We start from the raw sequence: 22088 nt of genomic DNA, 5'->3' as shown, positions 1-22088 counted from the left end.
ATAAAACAATCACAAAACTAGGCTGAATGGAAGAGAACACCTCATAAAAATAGGAAGGGAATGCTTTATGTATCAGATTCATGGTTTACACTATGATAGTCCATGAAAATAAATACAGCTTTTGCCAAAATTATACAATTTTTAGAAATATCATTTAAAGGTAAAGAAAATGGTGCTCTTGCCTTTTGTAGAATAGACATTGCTGAAATAGGGGTAGGGGTAAAGAACTATACCTCCATTACTCCATGAATTTGAGCTGCATGATTGCTGATTTCAGGTGTCCTCTTAAAGAGCTGAATTATCTGGATAATTGTTTTATCCCTCTATTTTGACAAGAGTGAACTTGAATAGATTGAATGGTATTTGCTTACATTAGAAATTATGTGTTTAGCTAATCTTTCTAAGTGCCTATTGAAAAATATGTCTGCTTCAAGCCCAGTTAATGAAGTGCATAGTATCAAAGCATTTATAGCAGGATTGGGCTTACTGTGACAATCTGCATTTTTCTTTAACTAAGCCTGAACAGACTTCAGAGGACTAGAACACTCAGGCCTGCTAGAGCCTTAGAGACCAGAGTTGTGAGGTTCTGTAGCATCTGCAAAAATTATATCCCTTCCTTTCACAATGATTAACTTTCCTTAAAGCTGAGGTATCTGCTTCCCTGAAACTCTTCTTTGTGAGGTGGCTTGATTTCATGGTTTCTCTCTGAAAATACTGAATTAATCACCTCCCATATCAACAGTGGCTGGTGTACAAGTAGGAGCCAAAGAAATAAATATTAAATTGAAGTTTCCAAAGGGACACTGTTACCTTTTCTTCCTAGTCTCATGCACTAAATAAATAGAATATATCTTGTTCCCCACAGCAGATCATTCTACTGCTTTCCTATTGTGGAGAAGAGACTATTTTAAAAACTGTTTTTACTTGCTACTGTTCTTGTAGTTTTTGCTGTTTGTGGTAGGAGAAGGGGGAGAATTCTAAAAGTACTTTTAAACATCTTAAAATTTAAAAAATCTGTTAGGTGGGGTGCCTGGGTGGCTTAGTCAGTTAAGCATCCAACTTTTGATTTAGGCTTAGGGCATGATCTTGGGGTCTTGGGGTCAAGTCCTGCACTGGGCTCCAGTCTCAGTGGAGACTCTGTTAGGGATTCTCACCCTCTGCCCCTCCTGCTCCCGCTCACGCACTCTCTCTCAAATAAATAAATCTTTTTAAAAAACTAAAAAATAAAAAGTCTGCTAAGGATAGAGGCTATTAGTAATATGTCATATTATTAATATTAATTATTAGTCTACTATCACGTGATCCCTTTCTGTTGAGTTCTGCTATGGAAATGCTCTCCTGGTTTTCTTCCTCCTTCATTGGCTGCTTCTTCTTGGCCTTCTTTGTTGGCTCATTCTCCTCTAATACCAAAACATTTAATGCCAGGTTTCCTTAAAGCTTAGTTCTAGGCCTGTTTCTTTGCTGCTCTTGTTATTTCCTCAGACAACATCTTAATGCACAACCAGGGTATGTAATTGCTGTGATAGGTGACTCATAGATTTATACGTTGTCCTCTACAGCAAAGACCCACGTACTCAACTGCTTTTCTGACATCACTACTCTTATATCCCAGTGATACCTTAAATTCAACATGTTAAAGCCAAATTTATGACTCTTCTTACTAAACTGCTCTTTTTCAAGTTTCTGTATTTTCATAAATGGCAACATTATTTACTCGGTTATATGAGTATAAAACATCAGGATCCACTCAAATCCTGTTCAACCCTTTCTTCCATATCAAAAACATCACTGTCTTGTCCATTTCACATACTAAATATTTCTTCAATTTGTCCATTTTTCCCCATGTCTACACTACCAACCCTACTGCTACTATTACTACTATTACTATATGACTATGACTGCGACTACAACTATTACTACAGTGGTCTCCTTTGTCCATTTTGAGTGGCTGTGAATTAGCAACTGCAGTTGGGATATAACATTCTTTATATTCTCTAAATCAGCCCAAGCTTGAAGTCCAGCAAACCTCTGCCCATAGAGATGCACAGATGCATGGTGCCCCAGGTCACAGGCCAAGTCACCAGGGAAACACTGCAATCCTCAGGGCCAGGCCCAGCCTGCTGTCCTTGAAACCCGAGTTGCGCCAGACCACGCACATTGCCTCCAGTGGCACATGTTTTCGTAGAGGGTGTTCCAGCTTTCATGGGTCCCTCACATGTTCCCTTCTGAGGCTCTTCTGCTCCCCAGGAAGTGCCAAGAAGTGGGTGCACATCTTTTTCTCTTTCTCTTTGCTCCCAGAATCTTCCCTCCTTTCCACTCCCTTGGAGTGACCAAGATTAATTTGCCTTTGGGGAGAGTCCTTTAAAGTGAGGAGGGGTTTCCAATAGCTTCTGCTTTTCTGTCTTGCCAAAATTTCCTGAAGCAGGAGGTAAAAAGTACCTGTTAGAAAAGAAGGAAGGCGAAATTAGAGATAACTTATACAAATTTCCTGCCCTACTATCATCTCCTACAAATCATTTTCCATTGTGCAGGCAGAGGAACCTTCTTGACTCTCAGATTTGACCATTGGCCTCATACTCAAAAACCCACCCATGGCTTCTCTTCAATCAGATCCCTGCTCACACCTTGCTCCTGTCTGTCTCCCGGACTCTGGCCATACTGGTCTGCTCTCAGATCCTTGAACAAGTCATTTCTTCTGCTATCCCCTTCTTCCCTCATATCTTTCCCCAGCTACTCCTCATCTTTCAGAACTCTGTGCACAGGTCATTTCTTATCTAAGCCAGGACTCCTGTGAAAGCCCATACTCCATCACCCTTCCTGATGACACTGTACAAGTGTACAGTCATTGTGAGGCTTTTTCACTGCCCCTCCCACTGCACATAAGCTCCGTGAGGAAAGGGATCATGTTTGCTTCTGCTCACTATTGTTTCCCCAGGGCTGAGGCCAATGTCTAGTACATTTCAAGAAAAGCCAGGGTGGGGCAGGGGGTGGGGGGCAGTAGTGCAGAAAGGGAGAGAGGGAGAAAAAGAACTTTGTGTTGTCCATCATCAGTTTTTGTCTGTTTTGGTTTTGTATTTAGATTAAATCTCTTTATCTCATCCTTCAAGATAATTGAGTATCTATTCTATATTGTTTCTGATTTCAAATTTCTATTCTACCTATTAGTAGTAATAGTACTTAATTATAATAATATTTAACATTTTTTGAGCATTTATTGTGAGTCCAGCTTTGAGCTGTGTTTATCACATGTACATATAATTCTTGCAACAGCCGTCGGAAGTGGACGCTACCCTTGTCTACATTTTGCACATAAGGGAAACAAGACTTAGAAAGCTCACCTTCACACAGACTGTCAGTGGTGTAGGCAGGAGCACAGCTGGCTCTAGCAGACTCCAGAGTCTGGGCCCATAACAACCGAGACTGACGACCTCCTACAGACTTCCTTTTTCCTTTTCCTTCTTTCTTTTTTTAGGGCTTCAACCCAATTTGCTGCAGTGCAACAGGAAATGGTGGTGGGTTTAGCACAGGGAGGTGGGGTTGGGTTAAGTTAGAAAACTAGTAGCTAAAAAGTAGGAAGAAAGGCATTGGAGGGAGGAAAGGAGACAGCACCAAGGTGAAAGCTGCTGCCTTCTGGCAAGGATCTTTACACTGGTCCCTGTAAGGCTTGGGTCCCTTCCCAAGAGAAACATTTCCACATGATTTACAGGTACTCTGAGTCGAGCAACCTCACACCCCATTTCTTGTCACCACACAAGTTCTCATCTAGCTACTTCTGCTCTTTTAGATTCCTCTTCATCAGACCTCTTCACAGGTGATGAACATACCATAGAGCTTCCTACTGAAATGGTGTGCTTTCCCCAGGAAGTCGGGACCTATAGAACAACACAACAATAACAAATTCTGGTGATTCCTGAACTTGCCAAATGGACAGGACTGACCTCGGGGGTCACCCAGCCTGACCACTTTCCCAATGAAAAGAAAAACTAAATATAAAACACTAACAAAAACAAATTAAAAAAAAAAAAAAACCACTAACAAAAACAAACGAACCTTCCATTTGGTTCAGTGGACAAAGGCCATAGTCCAGTGTCAGGCATTTAGTCATGTGTGAGTAGTATCACAAGAAATATTTGCCGATGGGATGGTTTGGTAAGCTTTTCTGTGTATGCCAAGTCTTCTTAATACCCCCATTGCACGCTGAGGACATGGGGCTTAAGGGGGCCTGGGACTAGGAGCTTAGGACTTGACTTCTGTATACAGGCTGGGGCTTGACTGATGGCAGCTCCCCCAAGGCCCAAGTTCACCTCCATTTTACACTCATTGGGTTAAGTTACTGGAGGCAAGTCTGGTTTCTGGAGCATGTTAGCCCAAGATAGAATTTCTCCAGGAGCTGGGATAGCTATTTGAAAAACAGCGTTTAGTCATGCTTTGACCTTTGCTCTTTGTGTGAAGAGAGGGTTTCTCTAAACAAAATAATAGTGCAAATGAAGCTAAGGGTCATAACAAACTGTATTTCATCACTTTCTTCAGAAATAACTGTTCTCTATGAGTGAATTTTGCCAATTTATTAAGGCTCTAGGAGCAGAATGGGTTTTTTTGCTGTTGTTATTGCCTAAATACATTAAACATTTGTGGTTCATGTGTGATATTCTCAAGCCAGTAATATTAGAGATTTTCCAAAATATTTTCTAAGGATGAATCAGTATCCTAGAACTCTCTCACTAAAAGATGGGGGCACTGGCCAGGCAGAGCAGAGATATCAGGTTAGGGCTCCTAAAATGGGTTGGAAGGGGCCAGCTGTGCTAGAGTCTGACACAGACTTGCCTGTTTCTCTGTGATCCCTGCCTCTATTTGCAATCCATGAACTCAAGTCTTCTTTTTAAACACTTAAGTTCCAATTTATCATTAGTCTTCATTGGGCTTTCCACAGTTATACCACTGTTCTCTGTATTCTATTTTGCTGGTAAGATACACTAAAGATGGAATACTCGGTAGTTAATAAGGAGAAAGTGCTCTTTCGTGATTAAGTTTTTCTTGGTGTAAAAGGAGGTTTCATTCTATTTAGAGATTTTTTTTTTTGCCTATTGAAATGATAATTTTTTTTCAGGTGAATTATAGCAAATTACATTGACTTAAAAATGTCTTTGCCTTTCTTAGGCTTTGGCCAGACAAGCCAAGATTGATTTTGAGGAACAAGCCATCAGAGAGAGGGAAATTCATGAACAGATTGCTGTGGAAAGAGCTCAGGCTCGTTACAGAAAGCATTACACAATATGTGCAGTAATTTTGGATCAAATACTTGATTTGTCTACTAAGGTGGCAGACTACCGGATGTTGACAAATAAGTAAGTGTTGTTTTTTATAATCATTACAGTAGAGACATCACAGGAAATGAGAGAGGATAAGACAGTAATGTAGACACTCAGTTGATAAGAGAGACCATAATTTTTCTTAAAAAAAAATACTAAGCAGTGGGGTCCAAGATGCCTGGATTACTGACTTAACTCATCCCACATGAGCCTTATTTCAGGTCATATGTCTTTTAATAATTAAATTTTGTGTCTAGATTATAATTAAGATGACTATGATAATTTATTTGAAATACTTGGACCTTCCTAAAAGCTTGGAATTGTTTGAAGATTATTTTACTGGTCATTAAGTATATTTATTTTTATTGCAATTTGTTTCTAAAAGAAATTAATACACTTAGAAGGAATTAGTCAACAATACAAAATATATTAATACTATGCCAGAATAAGAACAAAGGAAAATCCAAATTAAAGTAGAAAGTTAAGAACAAGCAATAAACTGGAACATGGTTATATTGGCAGCAGTAGCTGCTGCAACTGAGCTGCAAAATTTTATCTGAGCTTCCTGGTAGCCAAAGTAAAAAGGGAAATACAACCTGTCATGTGTTTTCCATTTTCCATTCTGGTTCTTTACAAAATACATATCTCTTCTTGGCACTCAGTTTAGAACAGTAGTTCACTTATATGGTATCCTCACCTAAGACACATTGAGTAGTGTAGTCAATCTAGTGGAGAATGTCCTCAGCAGCATCTTTTAAGCAGATGTATCATCTGGCTTAATAGACTTATTTCTTGTGATATTCTTTGCTGAAAGCTAAATAGGAATGACATCACAGTAGACCTCAGTGAAAGGGATTCCACAGGGCAAAGATAAGGTGACCCAGTTAAATGTGCATACATCTCAAATTACTTAGACTAAGTTCTTCTAGAGAACCCACTATTGCCCACAGTGGCTGCACCAGTTTATAATCCCACCAATAGTACACAAGGGCTCCCTTTTCTCCACATCCTTACTTACAAGATATTATCAGTATTTTTTTTTTCTAAAGCACAGGTAAATTTTTGGTATCAGCCAAGTCAGAAGAACTGACTTTTTTAGACTGCTTCTTAAAATTATTAATATTCAGATAGTAGGATATTAATTAAGTAACTGTAAGATTAAGTTTTGGACAATATATAAGTTATTAATCACTTGCATCACCATAGAAACCAATGCCATTTCAATAATTCTGATGTTATATTATTTCTATGGCTGAGCTTATCAGTTTCTAAACTTTCATATCTCTACAAAGTAACCCTTAGCAACTGTAAATATTTTATTAATGGGAACATAAGGTGATTATATTTGAAGTTGTACATTTCATTGAAATACTACTTTTCATATTGTGGCAAAACATACATAATGCAAAATTTATCCTTTCAATCATTTTAGAAACACACTTCAGTGGCACAAGTACATTCACATTATTGTGCAACTGTCACCATCATCTATCTCCAGAACTTTTTTATTATTCCAAACTTAAGTTTGTACTGTACACATTAAGTGCTATACACATTAAATAACTCTCCAGCCCCTGATAAACCTCTGTTCTACTTTTAATCTCTGTGAATTTGTCTACTCTGGGTATCTAATACAAATGAAGTCATATTTGATTTGTTGTTTTAGTGTCTGGCTTATTTCATTTAACCTAACCTCTTCAAGTTTCATCCATGTGGCATGTATCAAAATGAAATGAATGAAATACTACTTGTTTTGCTGTAATTTCAAGCTCTAGTCTATTTCTAGAGAAATACATCAGAATTATGTCAGACTCTTTTCTTCCTTTGCATTTTGCTCTTCTTGAAACTATCTTCCCATCAGGCTGTCCTGATTACCTCTTGAGCCTTCATCAGTTTTAAATAGAAATAGTTACTGAAAAATAATTTTGAAGGTCATCAAATATACAATGACAATATAACCATCATACATTTGACTTTTCTATTAGAAATTATTGCAAATATAGAAACCAACTGTCATCCTAAAAGGGCTTTGGAAAATACTCAGTCTGTTCATTTTGCACAGGAAGACAGTGATATTACAGCATTTAAAGGATTTCCTAAGATTGCACAGCCATTTAATGTCATGGCTGGGAATTGTTTTAGAAAAACCCAAGTTTTAGGATAGCACTCATTATTTTCAGGCATATTGTTCTGTTAGTGCACAGTCAGTATGAAAGTTTGAAGAATCAGTGGCTTGAGATGACATGGATTCATTCAAACCTACTAAGTTTGAGACGTTCTCTAGCCATTAGCAATATACAGTAATAGTAAGTGGGATCCGCAGTCTCAAACAGCAGACAGTAGGGAATGAATTTAATAATGTAAAAGCCAAGGTTTAAGATATATATTGGACTAAACAGCGATTCTTCTCTACTTTTCTTTTAAATCTTTTTTGCTATAGTATGATTCCATATAAGTTGATGCATGATTGGAAGGAACTGTTTTTTAATGGAAAGCCCATATATGAGCAAGCTTCTATTAAGCATCTACCAGCTAAGCCCTCTGCAGAACAACTTACAGAACTGGAGAAGAGGGACTTACTCGATAACAATGATTATGAAGAATATAAGGTACTTACTAATGTGGCATAATGACAGAGAATGCAACATAACATGTGGTGTTTCTCTAACATTAATTTTGTGATGTTATGTCATTTCATCCTTATTAATAAAAATGAACATTTCATATTTGCCTTTTCCCTTGATTTAATTTATATTTATATATTAATTTTTAAATGCCTAGCCTATTCATAATCTGTTATCTATTACTCCTAGTAATAGTCAGGGAGTGGTCTAAAAAAAATAAAACATAATACATTGTGAGGGCTGATAGATTATAGAATTTTTTAAATATTTTAACTTATTTATTAGCATTTTCTTTGTATGAGCTGTATACCTTCATTACAAAAACCCTTGCATAAAGGTATTTCTTTAGTAATTTATTTAAATTGTATATAGTTTTTAGAGGCATATGAAAGAGGAGAAGTTCTGGATTTAGGAGTACCATAGATTCAAACAAAGCTTTATTCAGATTTGAAAAAGTAATGGGTGTCACTTGTGCTTAAAGAGCTGCTTAAAACACTTTGGGTCAGGCCCACCAAGGTGAGACCTTGGGAAGCCTGGGAGAGACTTAGTTTCCCAATTTATGAAATGGGTATATTAATATACTTATTTTATTTTGTTATTATGAAACTTATTTAAGATAATATGTGTTAAATATTTAATCAAGTGCACTGCATGTTGGATACAAATAATGCATATAAATTTATTTCCTCATCACCCTGCTCTCCCCATTGCATTTCACTGCACCGTTAGGAAGAAAGATATAAAATTAAGAGCTATCAGATGGAAGTTCTAGGTAAATATGCATCAATGAAATGAAGAATGAGGCCCACTATTAGATCACTGAATGAGTTTTAGAAGGGTAGTAAGTGCAACATGAAAAAAAAAAGAGAGAGAGGGAAGAATAATTTGACCGAATCATTTGCTGATATTTACCAAATACAAAATAAATATTTGTTGAAAAGGTGCATGGGTAAAATGAATGAATGACAATGAATAGGGCAAAGTGTGAAATATAGATTTATAGGGGTGCCTGGGTGGCTCAGTTGGTTAAACATCTGACTTCCGATCTCAGCTCTAGTCTTGATCTTGGAATTGATAAAATGATGAAGTGAGTTAATGAGAAATTAAATGCACATCATTGTAATTGGATGTGTCTATATTTATATCATTAAAGGAATTTTTATTTAAGAATTGGCTAGAACTTTATAGTATATACATGCATATTTATTTAATATGGTTGTGGAATATAGTAGATCTAGTGTGTTAACCTAAAATATCCTTTTGCATAATAAATGCTCTGATATTAAAATATGTGAAGTTATATTTTCCTGTTGTAAGTTAAAAGTCATTTTATTTGACAGATTTTGCTAATTTATAGAATATTTATTTCTAAGTTTTTTCTTAAACAGCTCTATCTCCTCTATTCTTATTGCTTTCATAAATCAGGAGATCTGGTAGTCTGCAGCTTAGCAAAGATTTGCCTTTCTAATTTTTTTCTTGTTTGGGAAATCATTACCACAGGAACATGCTTGTCTTACCCACATCCTGAAGCAGCTGGTATGTTTCTTTTGCACGAAATTATAAACTTTTGTTAGGAGTATGTGAACATCTAGCAATATACTTTATTTTGTTTATAGTTTTTGCTGTTTTCCTAAAAATGAAAAGTACCCTAGGATTTCTGATATATGTTTATTATGTTCTGTTCCTTTTGACTACATGATGGAATATAGATGATGCACAGGTGTTAGGATATTACTGTAAACCATCCTCTTCTCACTCCCTGTTCTTAGAGCTTTTTTCTCCTCAGAAACTTATCACATGTTCCTGCAGGTAAAAAAATAAATGCTTCAACTTGTAAACTATATCATCTGGCATAAATAACTTTTTGTAGGAGGAAGAGGCAACAATCAGCGTCTTAGCTAAAGGAAACCATTGTCCATATTTATCATTGCTAAATATACTCAGGATTTTTAATCCTTCAAGTAAATGCACAACTTAGAAATTAGTCTTTGAAGAGTTTACATTCTTAGCATACTTATCATACTGTATCTATTGATATGCCCAGATCCAACATTCTGAAAGAATGGATACATTGGGGCTTCAGGCCCACACTTTTAAAGGTCTGTCAGCATAACCTAGGATGCTTAAAATTTTTGAATATTACAACTAGAAATAGAAATAAAAACAAATTTTCACTCATGTACATATCATTTATAGAGACTAAGATTTGAACCTCATTGCTTAACATCATTTCCTAAATCATCACATTCTATAAACTGGATACACATTTTAGAGGTCTAGTTCAAGAACAGTATGGCCAGGAACATCATCTATCTGTCCAAGAAGGAAGCCTCATGGAGCAGCAGGACATCCATTGTTACAGGATACCCATGAACTACTCATCCAAGAGTGGGGAGCAGTTCTGAAAACCCTATGAAAGGTTTTCAGTGGCCTATGGGCAGCAGGCTAAGCCAGGAGCCCAACTACTTAAGAGCCAAAGCTGTTCCAGCACGGCTCCCACCCAGCAGCCAGTGGTTCTTTACTGTGCAGTGGACTCCTCCTAGTAAACCCCAAACTTTCCAACGTGCAAGTCCTTTTTATGACTCTTACTGGAAAATTACCCAGAATCCCACAGTATTTGATTTTTTTTTTTAAGATTTTATTTATTTGAGAGAGAATGAGTGAGAGAGAGCACAAGAGAGGAGAAGATCGGAGGAAGCTCCTCCCCAAGGAGCTCGGAGCCCAAAGCAGGACTTGATCCTGAAAGTCCAGGATCATAATCTGAACGGAAGGCAGTCGCTCAACCAACTGAGCCACCCAGGCACCCTATAGAAACTGGTTTTTAGCAGTTACCTACTGAATGAGTGGGAGTTACCAAAATTTGGTCTTCATAAACTAAAATTTGGCTATGCTTTCTTGAAGACACAGATTTTTCTAAGTCTCTGCCACAAAGCACCTGGCAATTTATGGAGATCTGCTGTGCATGCCCACGAACAAGTTGTAGTTGGAATTACCATTTTGGAAGAAGGATCATCTATGTTGTTGCAAGCTGTTCATGGTTTTTAATTGTTGTGATTTTTGTTTTTAATGAAAACTTGGTGTTTAAATTCATGACCAGTTGAGGTTGCAGTGGTTGTTGGATTACTCTATAGTGTATGTTGTAATGCACATTTTTTAAAAATTTAATTTCTTTTCAGTGTAACAGAATTCATTGTTTATGCACCACACCCAGTGCTCCATGCAATAGGTGCCCTCCATAATACCTACCACCTGGCTCACCCAACCTCCCACCCCTTGCCCCTTCAAACCCTCAGATGGTTTTTCAGAGTCCATAGTCTTCTACGATTCATCTTCCCCTCTAATTTCCTTCAACTCCTTTCTCTCCATCTTCCCATGTCCTCGTGTTATTTCTTATGCTCCACAAATAAGTGAAATCATATGATAATAGACTCTCTCTGTTTGACTTATTTCACTCAGCATAATCTCCTCCAGTTCTGCTCATGTTGCTACAAAAGTTGGGTATTCATCCTTTCTGATGGAGGCATAAGACTCCATAGTGCATATGGACCACAGCTTCCTTATCCGTTGTGTCCGTTGAAGGGCATCTTGGTTCTTTCCACAGTTTGGCGACCATGGCCATTGCTGCTATAAACATTGGGGTACAGATGGCCCTTCTTTTCACTATATCTGTATCTTTGGGGTAAATACCCAGTAGTGCAATTGCAGGGTCATAGGGAAGTTCTATTTTTAATTTCTTGAGGAATCTCCACACTGTTTTCCAAAGTGGCTACACCAACTTGCATTCCCACCAACAGTGGAAGAGGGTTCCCCTTTCTCCACATCCTCTCCAACACACGTTGTTTCCTGTCTTGCTAATTTTGGCCATTTTAACTGGTGGAAGGTGATATCTCAATGTGGTTTTAATTTGAATCTCCCTGATGGCTAGTGATGATGAACACTTTTTCATGTGTCTGATAGCCATTTGTATGTCTTCATTGGAGAAGTGTCTGTTCATGTCTTCTGCCCATTTTTTGACATGATTATCCATTTTGTGTGTGTTGAGTTTGAGAAGTTCTTTATAGATCCTGGATATCAACCCTTTGTACTGTCATTTGCAAATATCTTCTCCCATTCTGTGGGTTGTCTCTTTGTTTTGTTGACTGTTTCCTTTGCTATGAAGAAGCTTTTGATCTTGATGAAGTCCCAAAAGTTCATTTTCGCTTTTGTTTCCTTTGCCTTTGGAGACATATCTTGAAAGAAGTTGCTGTGGCTGATATCGAAGAGGTTACTATCTATGTTCTCCTCTAGGATTCTGATGGATTCCTGTCTCACGTTGATGTCTTTTATCCATTTTGAGTTTATCTTTGTGTACAGTGTAAGAGAATGGTGTAGTTTCATTCCTCTACATATAGCTCTCCATTTTTCCCAGCTTATTGAAGAGACTGTCTTTATTCCACTGTATATTTTTCTTGCTTTGTTGAAGATTATTTGACCATAGAGCTGAGGGTCCATATCTGGGCTCTCTACTCTGTTCCACTGGTCTGTGTGTCTGTTTTTATGCCAGTCCCTTGCTGTCTTGGTGATCACAGCTTTGTAGTAAAGCTTGAAATCAGGCAACGTGATGCTGCCAGTTTTTTCTTTTTCAACATTTCCTTAGCAATTCAGGGTGTCTTCTGATTCCATACAAATTTTAGGATTATTTGCTCTATCTTTTTGAAAAAAAAAAAAAAGGTGGAATTTTTATCGGAATGGCATTAAAAGTATAGATTGTTCTAGGCAGTATAGACATTTTAACAATGTTTATTCTTCTAATCCAAGAGCATGGGATGGTCTTCCATCTTTTTGTGTCTTCTTTGATTTCTTTCATGAGTGTTCTGTAGTTCCTTAAGTACAGATCCTTTACCTCTTTGGTTAGGTTTATTCCCAGGTATTTTATCGTTCTTGGTGCTATAGTAAATGGAATTGATTCTCTAAATTCCCTTTTTCTATTTTAGTTGTTAGCATGTAAGAAAGCAACTGATTTCTGTACATTGACTTTGTATCCTGCCACATTACTGAATTGCTGTATGAGTTCTAGTAGTTTGGGGGTGGAGCCTTTGGGTTTTCCATATAAAGTTGAATTAAGGTATCAAGTCATCTGCGAAGAGAAAGAGTTTGACTTCTTCATTGCCAATTTGGATACCTTCTATTTTTCTTTGTTATCTGATTGCTGTTGCTAGGACTTCTAACACTGTGTTGAACAAGAGTGGTGAGAGTGGGCATCCTTGTGATGTTCCTGATCTCAGCATGAAGGCTGTGAGCTTTTTCCCATTGAGGATGATATTTGCTGTGGGTTTTTCATAGATAGATTATATGAAGTTCAGGAATGTTCCCTCTATCGCTATTCTTTGAAGCATTTTAATCAGGAACGGATGCTGGATTTTGTCAAATGCTTTTTCTGCATCAATTGAGAGGACCATGTGGTTCTTCTCTCTTCTCTTATTGATTTGTTCTATCACATTGATTGATTTGCAAATGTTTGAACCATCCTTGCAACCCAGGGATGAATCCCACCTGGTCATGGTGGATAATCTTTTTAATGTGCTGTTGGATGCACATTTTTAATCAATAGCAATTTTGACTTATGATTTTCCACTAACTAGACTTTAAAGATGCATTTGTTTGTAATGGTTTAACTCTAATACTCCTGTCACTACAGAAGATGTATACATACCCATCCCCAATTTGTTTATACAATGGCTTATTACCAGGTCTTTCCCCCTCCCCCTCCATGAGATTGTTTCTTTCCTACATAAGTCTCATCTAATTGGTTTGACCCTAAGCTCCAGATGCTCTCTTGTTCTTACTCTCTAACTCCAGGCTTTATTATTAGTCCAGTGGATTTCTAAACTCAAATTCTGACCATAGACTCTCCAGCTTAGCTCTTGCCTTGTTCCCTGGTGTTCCCTGGTTTCCCAGTGAATGACCCAGTCTTCACAATGTATTATTATTCAGTTCCTTTATGGACAGAATATTAACTTGAAGCCTGTGTCATTCAAGTGACATCACTGGGTAACTGATCCAAGTACACTGATTAATTTTAGTAGATGCGTGTGAATAAATCATTATTTTTACTTATTTAAGAGATATATATTGTATTAGCTCAGGCTGCCATAAGAAAATACTGTAGACTGGGTGGCTGAAACAACAGGAAATTTTATTTCTCACAGTTCCAGAAAGTCCAAGTTCAGGATAATAGCTGATTCAGTTCCTTGATGAGGACTCTTTTCCTGACTTGCTGATGGCTACCTCACTGTGTCCTTACATGGAGAGAGCGAGAACTCTGGTTTGTCCTCTTCTTAAGAGGATCCTAATCCCATCATGGGGGACCCATCCTCATAAACCCTTCTATACCAAAGTACCTCCCAAAGCTCTGCCTCCAAATACTATCACGGTGGAGTTAAGGCCTCAACATATGAATTTTGGAGGGACTTATTTATTCAGGACACATGTTTACTTGGGACACATAAAATGCCTCAAAGTACATATTTGCCAGTCAAGTATAGGAAACTTATTTTCACGTGAAATTATTTTATTGCATTTTATCCCCTGCTGAGAAAGAAGTCTTAACACCTTGTCTTTTAACGATGAAGATATGTTTATATCTTTTGTTTCCAGACATGCAGGAATGTAGCTGCCTTTTAAGTAGGTAGAGTAAGCAGTTGCTTTCATATTCTTAGTTGAGATGTTCTGTTAGGCATTCTACTTTGAAGCTTCTGCCTGCCATTGTACCTGATAACCCCACATTATCACTCTTTTAGATTAAGACTTCAGAGGTATCTGTTAAAATACAAACACTTCCCAAGATAAGTAGTGAGAATCATGATCAACATCCAAATAGAAAAGAAGTTTGATATTGAAAAGAATGTTCTCACTATCATTCTAGTTTAGTTTATATGTCATACATTTCGTAACTTTGGTGTCTTCTCCCTTTTGCTTAGAGTTTTGCCTCCAACCCCCTAAATTTCTCCCATAATACTAGGGCTACCTGGTTGGATTTTTCAGACTAAGCTTCATTATGTGACTGTGTCTTGGTGAAGTCACCAGTATGCCCTAGAGTAGTGTGATTCATGTAATCAACCATAGTGATAATAATTTACAGAACAGAACATCAATGTATTGGTTTTCAAAGGGAGACATAGTTGCCCTTGGCCTGTGGTTGCCAAGAAACAAGGATGTCTTCTAACTGCTGTGGATCAAAGGTTTCAGAGAGCTGGAGTACGTTTGACAGAAGTCTGGGACTTCTGTCCGTGCGGTGAGGGGATGAAAGGAAACCTTAGGTCATGGAAAGGGTATTTCACTTTAAATGACTAGAATAAGTGACAACCTAAGCCCATTAGAGAACCATGGTAGGAATAGTTGAATTAAGGTATCAAGTCCAAGGCATTATACCAGAATTAAGAAATGGTTTACAGGGCCCCTGGGTAGCTCAGTGGGTTAAAGCCTCTGCCTTCGGCTCAGGTCATAATCTCAGGGTCCTGGGATCGAGCCCCACATTGGGCTCTCTGCTCAGCAGGGAGCCTGCTTCCCCCTCTCTCTCTCTCCCTGCCTCTCTGCCTACTTGTGATCTCTCTCTGTCAAATAAATAAATAAATAATAAAAAAGAAATGGTTTACAAGGCCAAAGATTGGTACCCAGATAGAATGAGGGGTGAGAAGGATAGAGCAAAGGAAAAAGAGTTTGGGATGGCTGAGATGAATAAAAGAAGAGTGAATGTCCACCACCCATTTTTATTTTCCCATGATGACATAGATTAGGGAGAAGCCAGTCCTCTTCTAGGCTCCTCTCATCTGGGGTCAGGCAAGACAAAGGATGGTTCAGGCCTTCCTGGGCTTTCTAACACTGATTTTCTGGTTCATCCTGTACCTACTTTGCCAACTAGAGGAGCCATCTTCTGTGCATCTAGTCCAGCTTATCTTCAGTTAGTTACTCAGATTGCCCACCTAATATTTTAAAAGAGGTTTTGAAGATCTGAACTCTAGAACTATGTCTTGTCAGCTACACATGTCATGTCAGAACACATGGGGTTGTTAATCTCAAGAAAATTGAATGGATCTAAGAAAGTCTGAATTTTGGTGAGGGGCAGATGTCTTGGGCTGAAAACTAGAAGCCCTGGAATAATTCCCCTGGAATACCCTCCCATTGCACTCCTCCTACCCAGTGCCTAGGGTCTCTCAGTCATATTCTTTGGTACACTGGACTTACCATAGTTTTTATACAGTGGGTAGTCCCCTCTAAGCTTTTTTTTTTTTGGCAGGGGGGTGTTGTTGGTCCACACCTCTTTAAGATATCAACCTTAGCAGTGAAGTCATGAAAATAGAATGCAGTAGCCATTGCTATGAGAGGGGGTATTCTGTGTGGAAAAATTCTACATGAATTTTTCAGTCACAAGCTAGATAGACCAAATTATAGTGTCTACACACTTTGTGATATTGGAGAAATTCCAGCCAAATGTGTCCCTGGCTAAGCAATGACAGCAGATAGATGAATTCAGATGTAGAAGCTTGTGGAAAATTACTTGAGCCACAAGAGCACAGAGATTATTATAGATTATTATATTATAGATAATTATAGATTATTATATTATTATATTATCTTGAGGAAGACTACCACTTCCCTAATGAAGAGAACATGATTTGAATGACTAAGGAAGGAAATTTACTATTTTTTATAAGGAGAGCTACCACCACCAGAATTGTTTGGCAGCCCTGGCATAGATAGGGCTCTGATATAAAGTCCAGTATATATCCACGGGCATTTGGGGCCAGGAGAAATGCAAGACTTAGAGTCTCAATTTGTTCTAGCTCCAGGCAGTTGTGCTTTGAAAAACACAGCTGCTGTAATTCCTGGTGTGTCACGTTTAATGCCTTGGAAGGGCCTTGGTGGCTTTCCAGAGCAGTGAATGGAGCCAGGAGTAGGAACCTGCCATTTTGGGGTAAATAAACTAATCTCTCACTAATCCCTCTCTGTGAGTCACTGTGAATATGTCTGAAATCAGAATACTAAGTAAGTAGAAACCCTTGCCTATTGTTTATATCCAATTTGTCACTGAATTTCAACAGCACTGAAATGTAAGTTTTTAGGACAGAGGATCTCTCAGAATGACTTAGTGTCAGTTACCCCTACTAATCAAACCTACAAGACAAAGTATCAGCTCCATGATTCTTGCTGCCTAATGCATAAGTAATCAGTTGCTCAAAGTTTTAGGAAAAGAAGACTGCCACTGTTTGCAAGTGCTGAGCATTCTGAATTTCCAGGTCTGTTACCAGCTAGAGTGAGTTGATTGCAGAATGAGGTACCAGACTCCCCCATGTGTGGGCCTATAAGCTTTGACAGTGTTCAGCACCACATGCTAGGTAATTGACCATGACCAACTTGAATTTCCTTCTAAAAACAAGTATAAGGTAGATGGACTCTGTTACCCTAGGTCGCCTTTTGTGCAAAGCTAGAATTAAACACATCGGTTCATGGAATACTACATCAAAAACTAATGATGTACTGTAGGGCGACTAACATAACATAATAAAAAAAATAAAATAAGCATATCTGTTTTCATAATAATAGATCAGGACAGGCTGGGGAAGGCTACTGCTGGGACAGAAATGATCAGGCTTCTGAGTAAAAGCCATAATTTGATTAAGACCAGTTCTTCAGATTGGCTGATGAGTTGGAGTTAACCATGAGATTGATTGATAGACAGGCATTGATGACTCAGTTCTGCTTCTGGCCAGAACAGTCTTCAGCTCACATTGTACTTCCTGGTGGTAGATAATGGCATGGCCCAGTCTGTGTGCTCTAGCACAGAGGAGTGTGGGGGCATACCTTCTCTCTGGAAGTGCACCTCCCTGACCAATGTTAGTGTGAGGTGTACATCCCCACCTCCCTTGCTTCTCTGGAACCTGAAGGCCAGACTGTCTGGCCAGAAGGTATGGTCAGGAAGCTGATAATACTCAGACCTGACTGGAGGTCAGATGACTCAGAAAAGCTGCCAAGTTCACTCAGCAGGGCCAGTTCATCTTTTCAACTTGTTCTGAGACCTTTAATCTGGGCCCCTGCGCAGAGCCCTTTCTATAACAGCTCCTGGACGAGAGGCCAAAATTCAGTTACACATCAGCCAGCTGCTATGTCTTCTCTTCCTCCTTAACAAAGGCAGTAGAAGGCAGTATCGATCCTTTCCAATGGACCCTGGCTATCAAACAAGCACCACGCAGTGGTCAAGAAACCGGGTGGCCAGGTTATATGAACTGAACTCCCCACCAGATAAGGCAGCTAGTTACCCCTTCTGTTTCTCCTGTTTCCAGCTGGTTGTCAGGAATTTTTAAATCTAATTTACAGATTTCGGCAGTTCCTCTAGATTCCTTTAGGATTTTGGGGTAGTTGGAGGATAGAAAGCTTAAGAAAGGGAGACAACACAGCCTCTGAAAGCTACCAAGTTTTTCCCTATTTATGTCTGTGGAGTATGTCTTTTTTTCTGAGTGCCAGATTTCTCAAGTGCTGTACCTGGAATATGGCCACGTGACTTTCCATGTTACCACTGTCATAAATGTGCTTCTATAATATTGAATGCTTTCTGGTAGGAGGCAGGACAGATCCAGACCCTAGTTCAGCCAGGAGAGCTGGTGCCCGGGATTGAATTCTTAGAGCTGAAACCAAGATAGATGGTCAGGATAATTTACCTGAAGTCACTGAAAACAGGAAGAGGCAGGGGTGGGCTTAAGCCAAGGCCTTTGAATACTCCAATGATCAAAGCTCAGATTGGGTGAGAACCAGACTAGAAAATGAAAACAAAGGCGGCAGGCTGGAAGTGAGGCAGAACTGGAACAGAACAGGACTCACACCCATTAAAGTCCTGGAAACAAAGTAAGGAAGCCCTAGGCAATTGCCACAAAGAGAGCTAGAATGCCTGCAGCTTATTTTTTATCTGCCAGTCAGAGGTTACACGGTTGGGTCAACCTAGTTTAACAAACCCAAGAAAAATAGGCAGTTAAAAATATGAAATTAACGAGGTCACAAACAGCTTGCCACAGAGCGGCTCTTATCTACCCGTTCACACAGGCTGCTTGCTCTTTTCTACTCCAGGACCCTGAAAATCTCTGGCCTTGCTTCTTACAAAGTCCCTAAGTTAAGAGTTATTTAAGTTTACTGCATTTTCACTGGGATGCTGTGTGCTGCCACTAAAAAAACAAACAAAACAAACAAACAAACAAAAAAAAACAGAATACCTGGATTTAATGGAGAGTTTCCCTCAAAATTATCCTGCACAGCCATGACTTCTAGAAATGCTTCCAGGATTAGCTCATTTCATACATGGTGTGTGGATTCTTAATAATTTCTGTGAGGATGACGTTTTCTGATCTTGTTCCTGGATTTGAAATTGGGTTATATCTAAGTCATCTTTGTACTTAATCAAAATTACTAAAATGATATCCATGTATTAACTCATTTATTCAGTTCACATAAGCCCATGCTACTGATTGCTTCATCGATCCATTAATTCAGTCAATAAGTATTGACTATCTACTTTGTGCCCGCATTATTCTAAGTACTAGAGATATGAAGTTGATTAAAATAGAGATCCTTTCCTCCTGGTGCTCACAGTTTAGTGGAGATGAGAAAAAAAACAAAACAAAATAATATTCCAGAGCATGATGTTAAGTGTGGATAAGCACAGGTGGTTATGGGGACACTGGAAGGGGTGAGTTACCGCCGAGTTGTAAGGTATGAGCAAAATTGTATTTCAAGTATCAAAGACTGTCATCACTTCCTCACTTCTTGCAGAGTGCTGTGCAAGAGAAAGCCAGCCATAGGAGATGCAAGACTAAGGCAGCTTGAAGATCTGTATGATGGAGTGCATTGGTTGTGCATTGGCTGTACTCTGAAGGGTTCATAGCCCCCTTTTGTGGAGTTACTACCTGTGGTGTTTCTCAGACACTTTATTAGAAACTTTCATCTTAAGTCCTTTGGCCATGCTGTACCAAGGCAATCTGTTCATTGTTGGTTTTATTATATAGATTAAAACATTGCCTTTCAGGAACACCCAAGCAGATGTCAAAAACACTGTAAGTGTTGTGTTCCCTAAGAACTTCTTTCTCTTTCTAAAGACTTTCTAGTGACTTCCAACAAAGGGCAGAGGCTGTTAACACCGTTGTAAATCCATGGTCCCTGTGTGTTGGTAGACAAGAATTCACAGGGAGAGGTGGACCCCTAGGTGTTGGTGGATCTTGAGTCTTGTATCTTCTCAAGTATGCATACTGATGGTATTTATGCAGGGACAATAAAAATATTACTGCTTAAAGAAATATTCATAATTATTATATATATATGACAATTTCCACTAATCAAGTGCTAGTATCAGGAAGCACATCTACACAGAAAAAGTATCTCGTTAAATCAATAGTTTGAACCAAGTGATACTTAGTACTGTCCACGCTAGGCATCAGAGTCTTGAAACTAATAGTAAGGTATCTATTTATAATAGTACCTGAAGGAATAAGAATGGTACATTTTGTTATATGATATTTCCTCTAATAAAATGTTATTATATAATTAACATAATTGGTTATATTATATAATTAACATAATTTACATGGTTGGTTAACCATGTAAAATAGGGATCTGGTTAAAAAAAAAAAAAAAAGGAAAATCTAGTTCCTCTTCACTAATGGCTCTCTTTAACTCATTGTATTTAAACTAGTAACTTCCTTCTGGTCTGAATTTTCCTTTTGCCAGTTCTTCTGACCTCTTATTCACTGCCATGTTTTTATTCCAAACTGTGATGATTACTTTGACTTACCCTTTATCTTGGTCTTCATTTAGAAATTTTATCAACTGTATTTTTAAGATGGTTCTACAAAATGTGTTCCACCAAATCCTTGATCTCCTTATCTCCACAGGTTAGCCTTATTGTTCAAAGAAAATGTTCCTAACCTAAGCATTCAAAGAAAATGTTCTCTGCATGGTCAACATTCTGTCCCATTGTGTTGGCCACATTCTACCACTAATTCAGTGATGGAACAGGGCTTTATTCTGATCCCTTTGTGAGGATGCATGCCTCTTGGATTGGGGTGCAAGCTGAATGTGGTTTCTCCCGTTGGTAACCCTCCTATGTGACACAGTTATGTGCCTCCAACAGCAGCCTGAGAACTTCATAGTTAAGCATTTAAAGTGCACAGTCACATAGGCTGCACACACAAGGATTTCATTCAATTTTACAGCACCCCGTGAAATAGATGCTATCATTACACAAAGAGGAGACATTGACAAAAGTACAAAACAAATAAGTAGCAGAACTATTATGGGAACCCCGGTCATTTGATTTCAGTCCCAGAATGGTTCCTTTAGAAGAGATTAAATGACTATACTGCACAAAATCATTAGAACATTGGAGACTTTCCATTTAAAACTGGACTTGGACTTAAAGCCTTTTATTATTTTTATTTTTTGGTGTCTTTTTTTTTTTTTATTATGTTCAGGTGGCCAGCATATAGTACATCATAAGTTTTGATGCAAGGTTAAAGCCTTTTTTTAAGAATAATATCTCTGGTTTTTTTTTTTAATTTGATTCATTCCTGATTGGCCACATTACATAAAATTCTTATCACTTGTCTAATTTAGAAGTATTAGTGATTCCAATGAAAGTGGAAGCAAAAAATATATTCTAATTCAGTGATTATGGAAAGCAATTTAGTATTTAGGTAATTTTGAACAATGCATATAATTATTGTGCACAGAATTATTAGAAAAACCAAAGACATTAAACTAAAACAAAATAAAATTTATAAAGAAAAGATAGTTTGACCAGAAGTAATAATCAGATACAGTTATATTTATTTAGTAATTAATTCCACCAATTTTAAAGGAAAACCTATTATGAATACTTCGGGTGTTTTTATTTATTTGTTTCAAAAAGCATTTCTTTACCTCAGAATGTTGTCATATCTGAAGTTCTGTCACCAAACCAGGTAAATCTTCTATAGCACTTATCAAATCTGTCAGTTTATATTGAGTGAAATTTTTTTGTCAGACAATTGATAGATATTGAAAGAATACTGATAAAAATTTAAATGCAACAATATAGGCATGTATTTATTGATATATGACAGAGCATATATAAAACATATATACATTTATATATGAC

At 38.0% G+C, this 22088-nt stretch overlaps 1 protein-coding gene and 2 long non-coding RNA genes across 7 annotated transcripts in view; 1 reads left to right on the top strand and 2 right to left on the bottom strand.

The window, feature by feature from the left end:
• Positions 1-22088, top strand: part of SPEF2 (sperm flagellar 2) — a 167883-nt gene that overhangs the window by 46074 nt on the left and 99721 nt on the right. For all 4 annotated transcript variants that reach the window (XM_082724239.1, XM_082724237.1, XM_082724238.1 and 1 more), the window contains 2 exons: positions 5158-5345; positions 7750-7918. In XM_082724239.1, the coding sequence (XP_082580365.1) occupies positions 5158-5345; positions 7750-7918 (357 nt within the window). The remainder of the gene's footprint in view (positions 1-5157; positions 5346-7749; positions 7919-22088) is intronic.
• On the bottom strand, positions 52-6088 carry LOC309861392. Its single transcript, XR_014309927.1, has 4 exons — positions 6007-6088; positions 3825-3872; positions 3339-3489; positions 52-2439 (listed from the first exon to the last, which is right to left on the bottom strand). It is a non-coding gene; the product is annotated as an uncharacterized lncRNA (long non-coding RNA).
• LOC309860874 lies at positions 14479-20900 on the bottom strand. Of its 2 annotated transcripts, XR_014309681.1 has the most exons (4): positions 20745-20900; positions 19174-19313; positions 18452-18594; positions 14479-14731 (listed from the first exon to the last, which is right to left on the bottom strand). It is a non-coding gene; the product is annotated as an uncharacterized lncRNA (long non-coding RNA). The 2 variants fall into 2 exon arrangements; XR_014309682.1 differs by lacking the exon at positions 18452-18594.

Source organism: Mustela nivalis (assembly GCF_964662115.1).
Source record: "Mustela nivalis genome assembly, chromosome: 3".
NCBI classification, from domain to species: Eukaryota; Metazoa; Chordata; class Mammalia; order Carnivora; family Mustelidae; genus Mustela; species Mustela nivalis.
The sequence above is the reverse complement of the archived record's forward strand: the minus strand, read 5'-3'. Positions and strand labels throughout refer to the sequence as shown.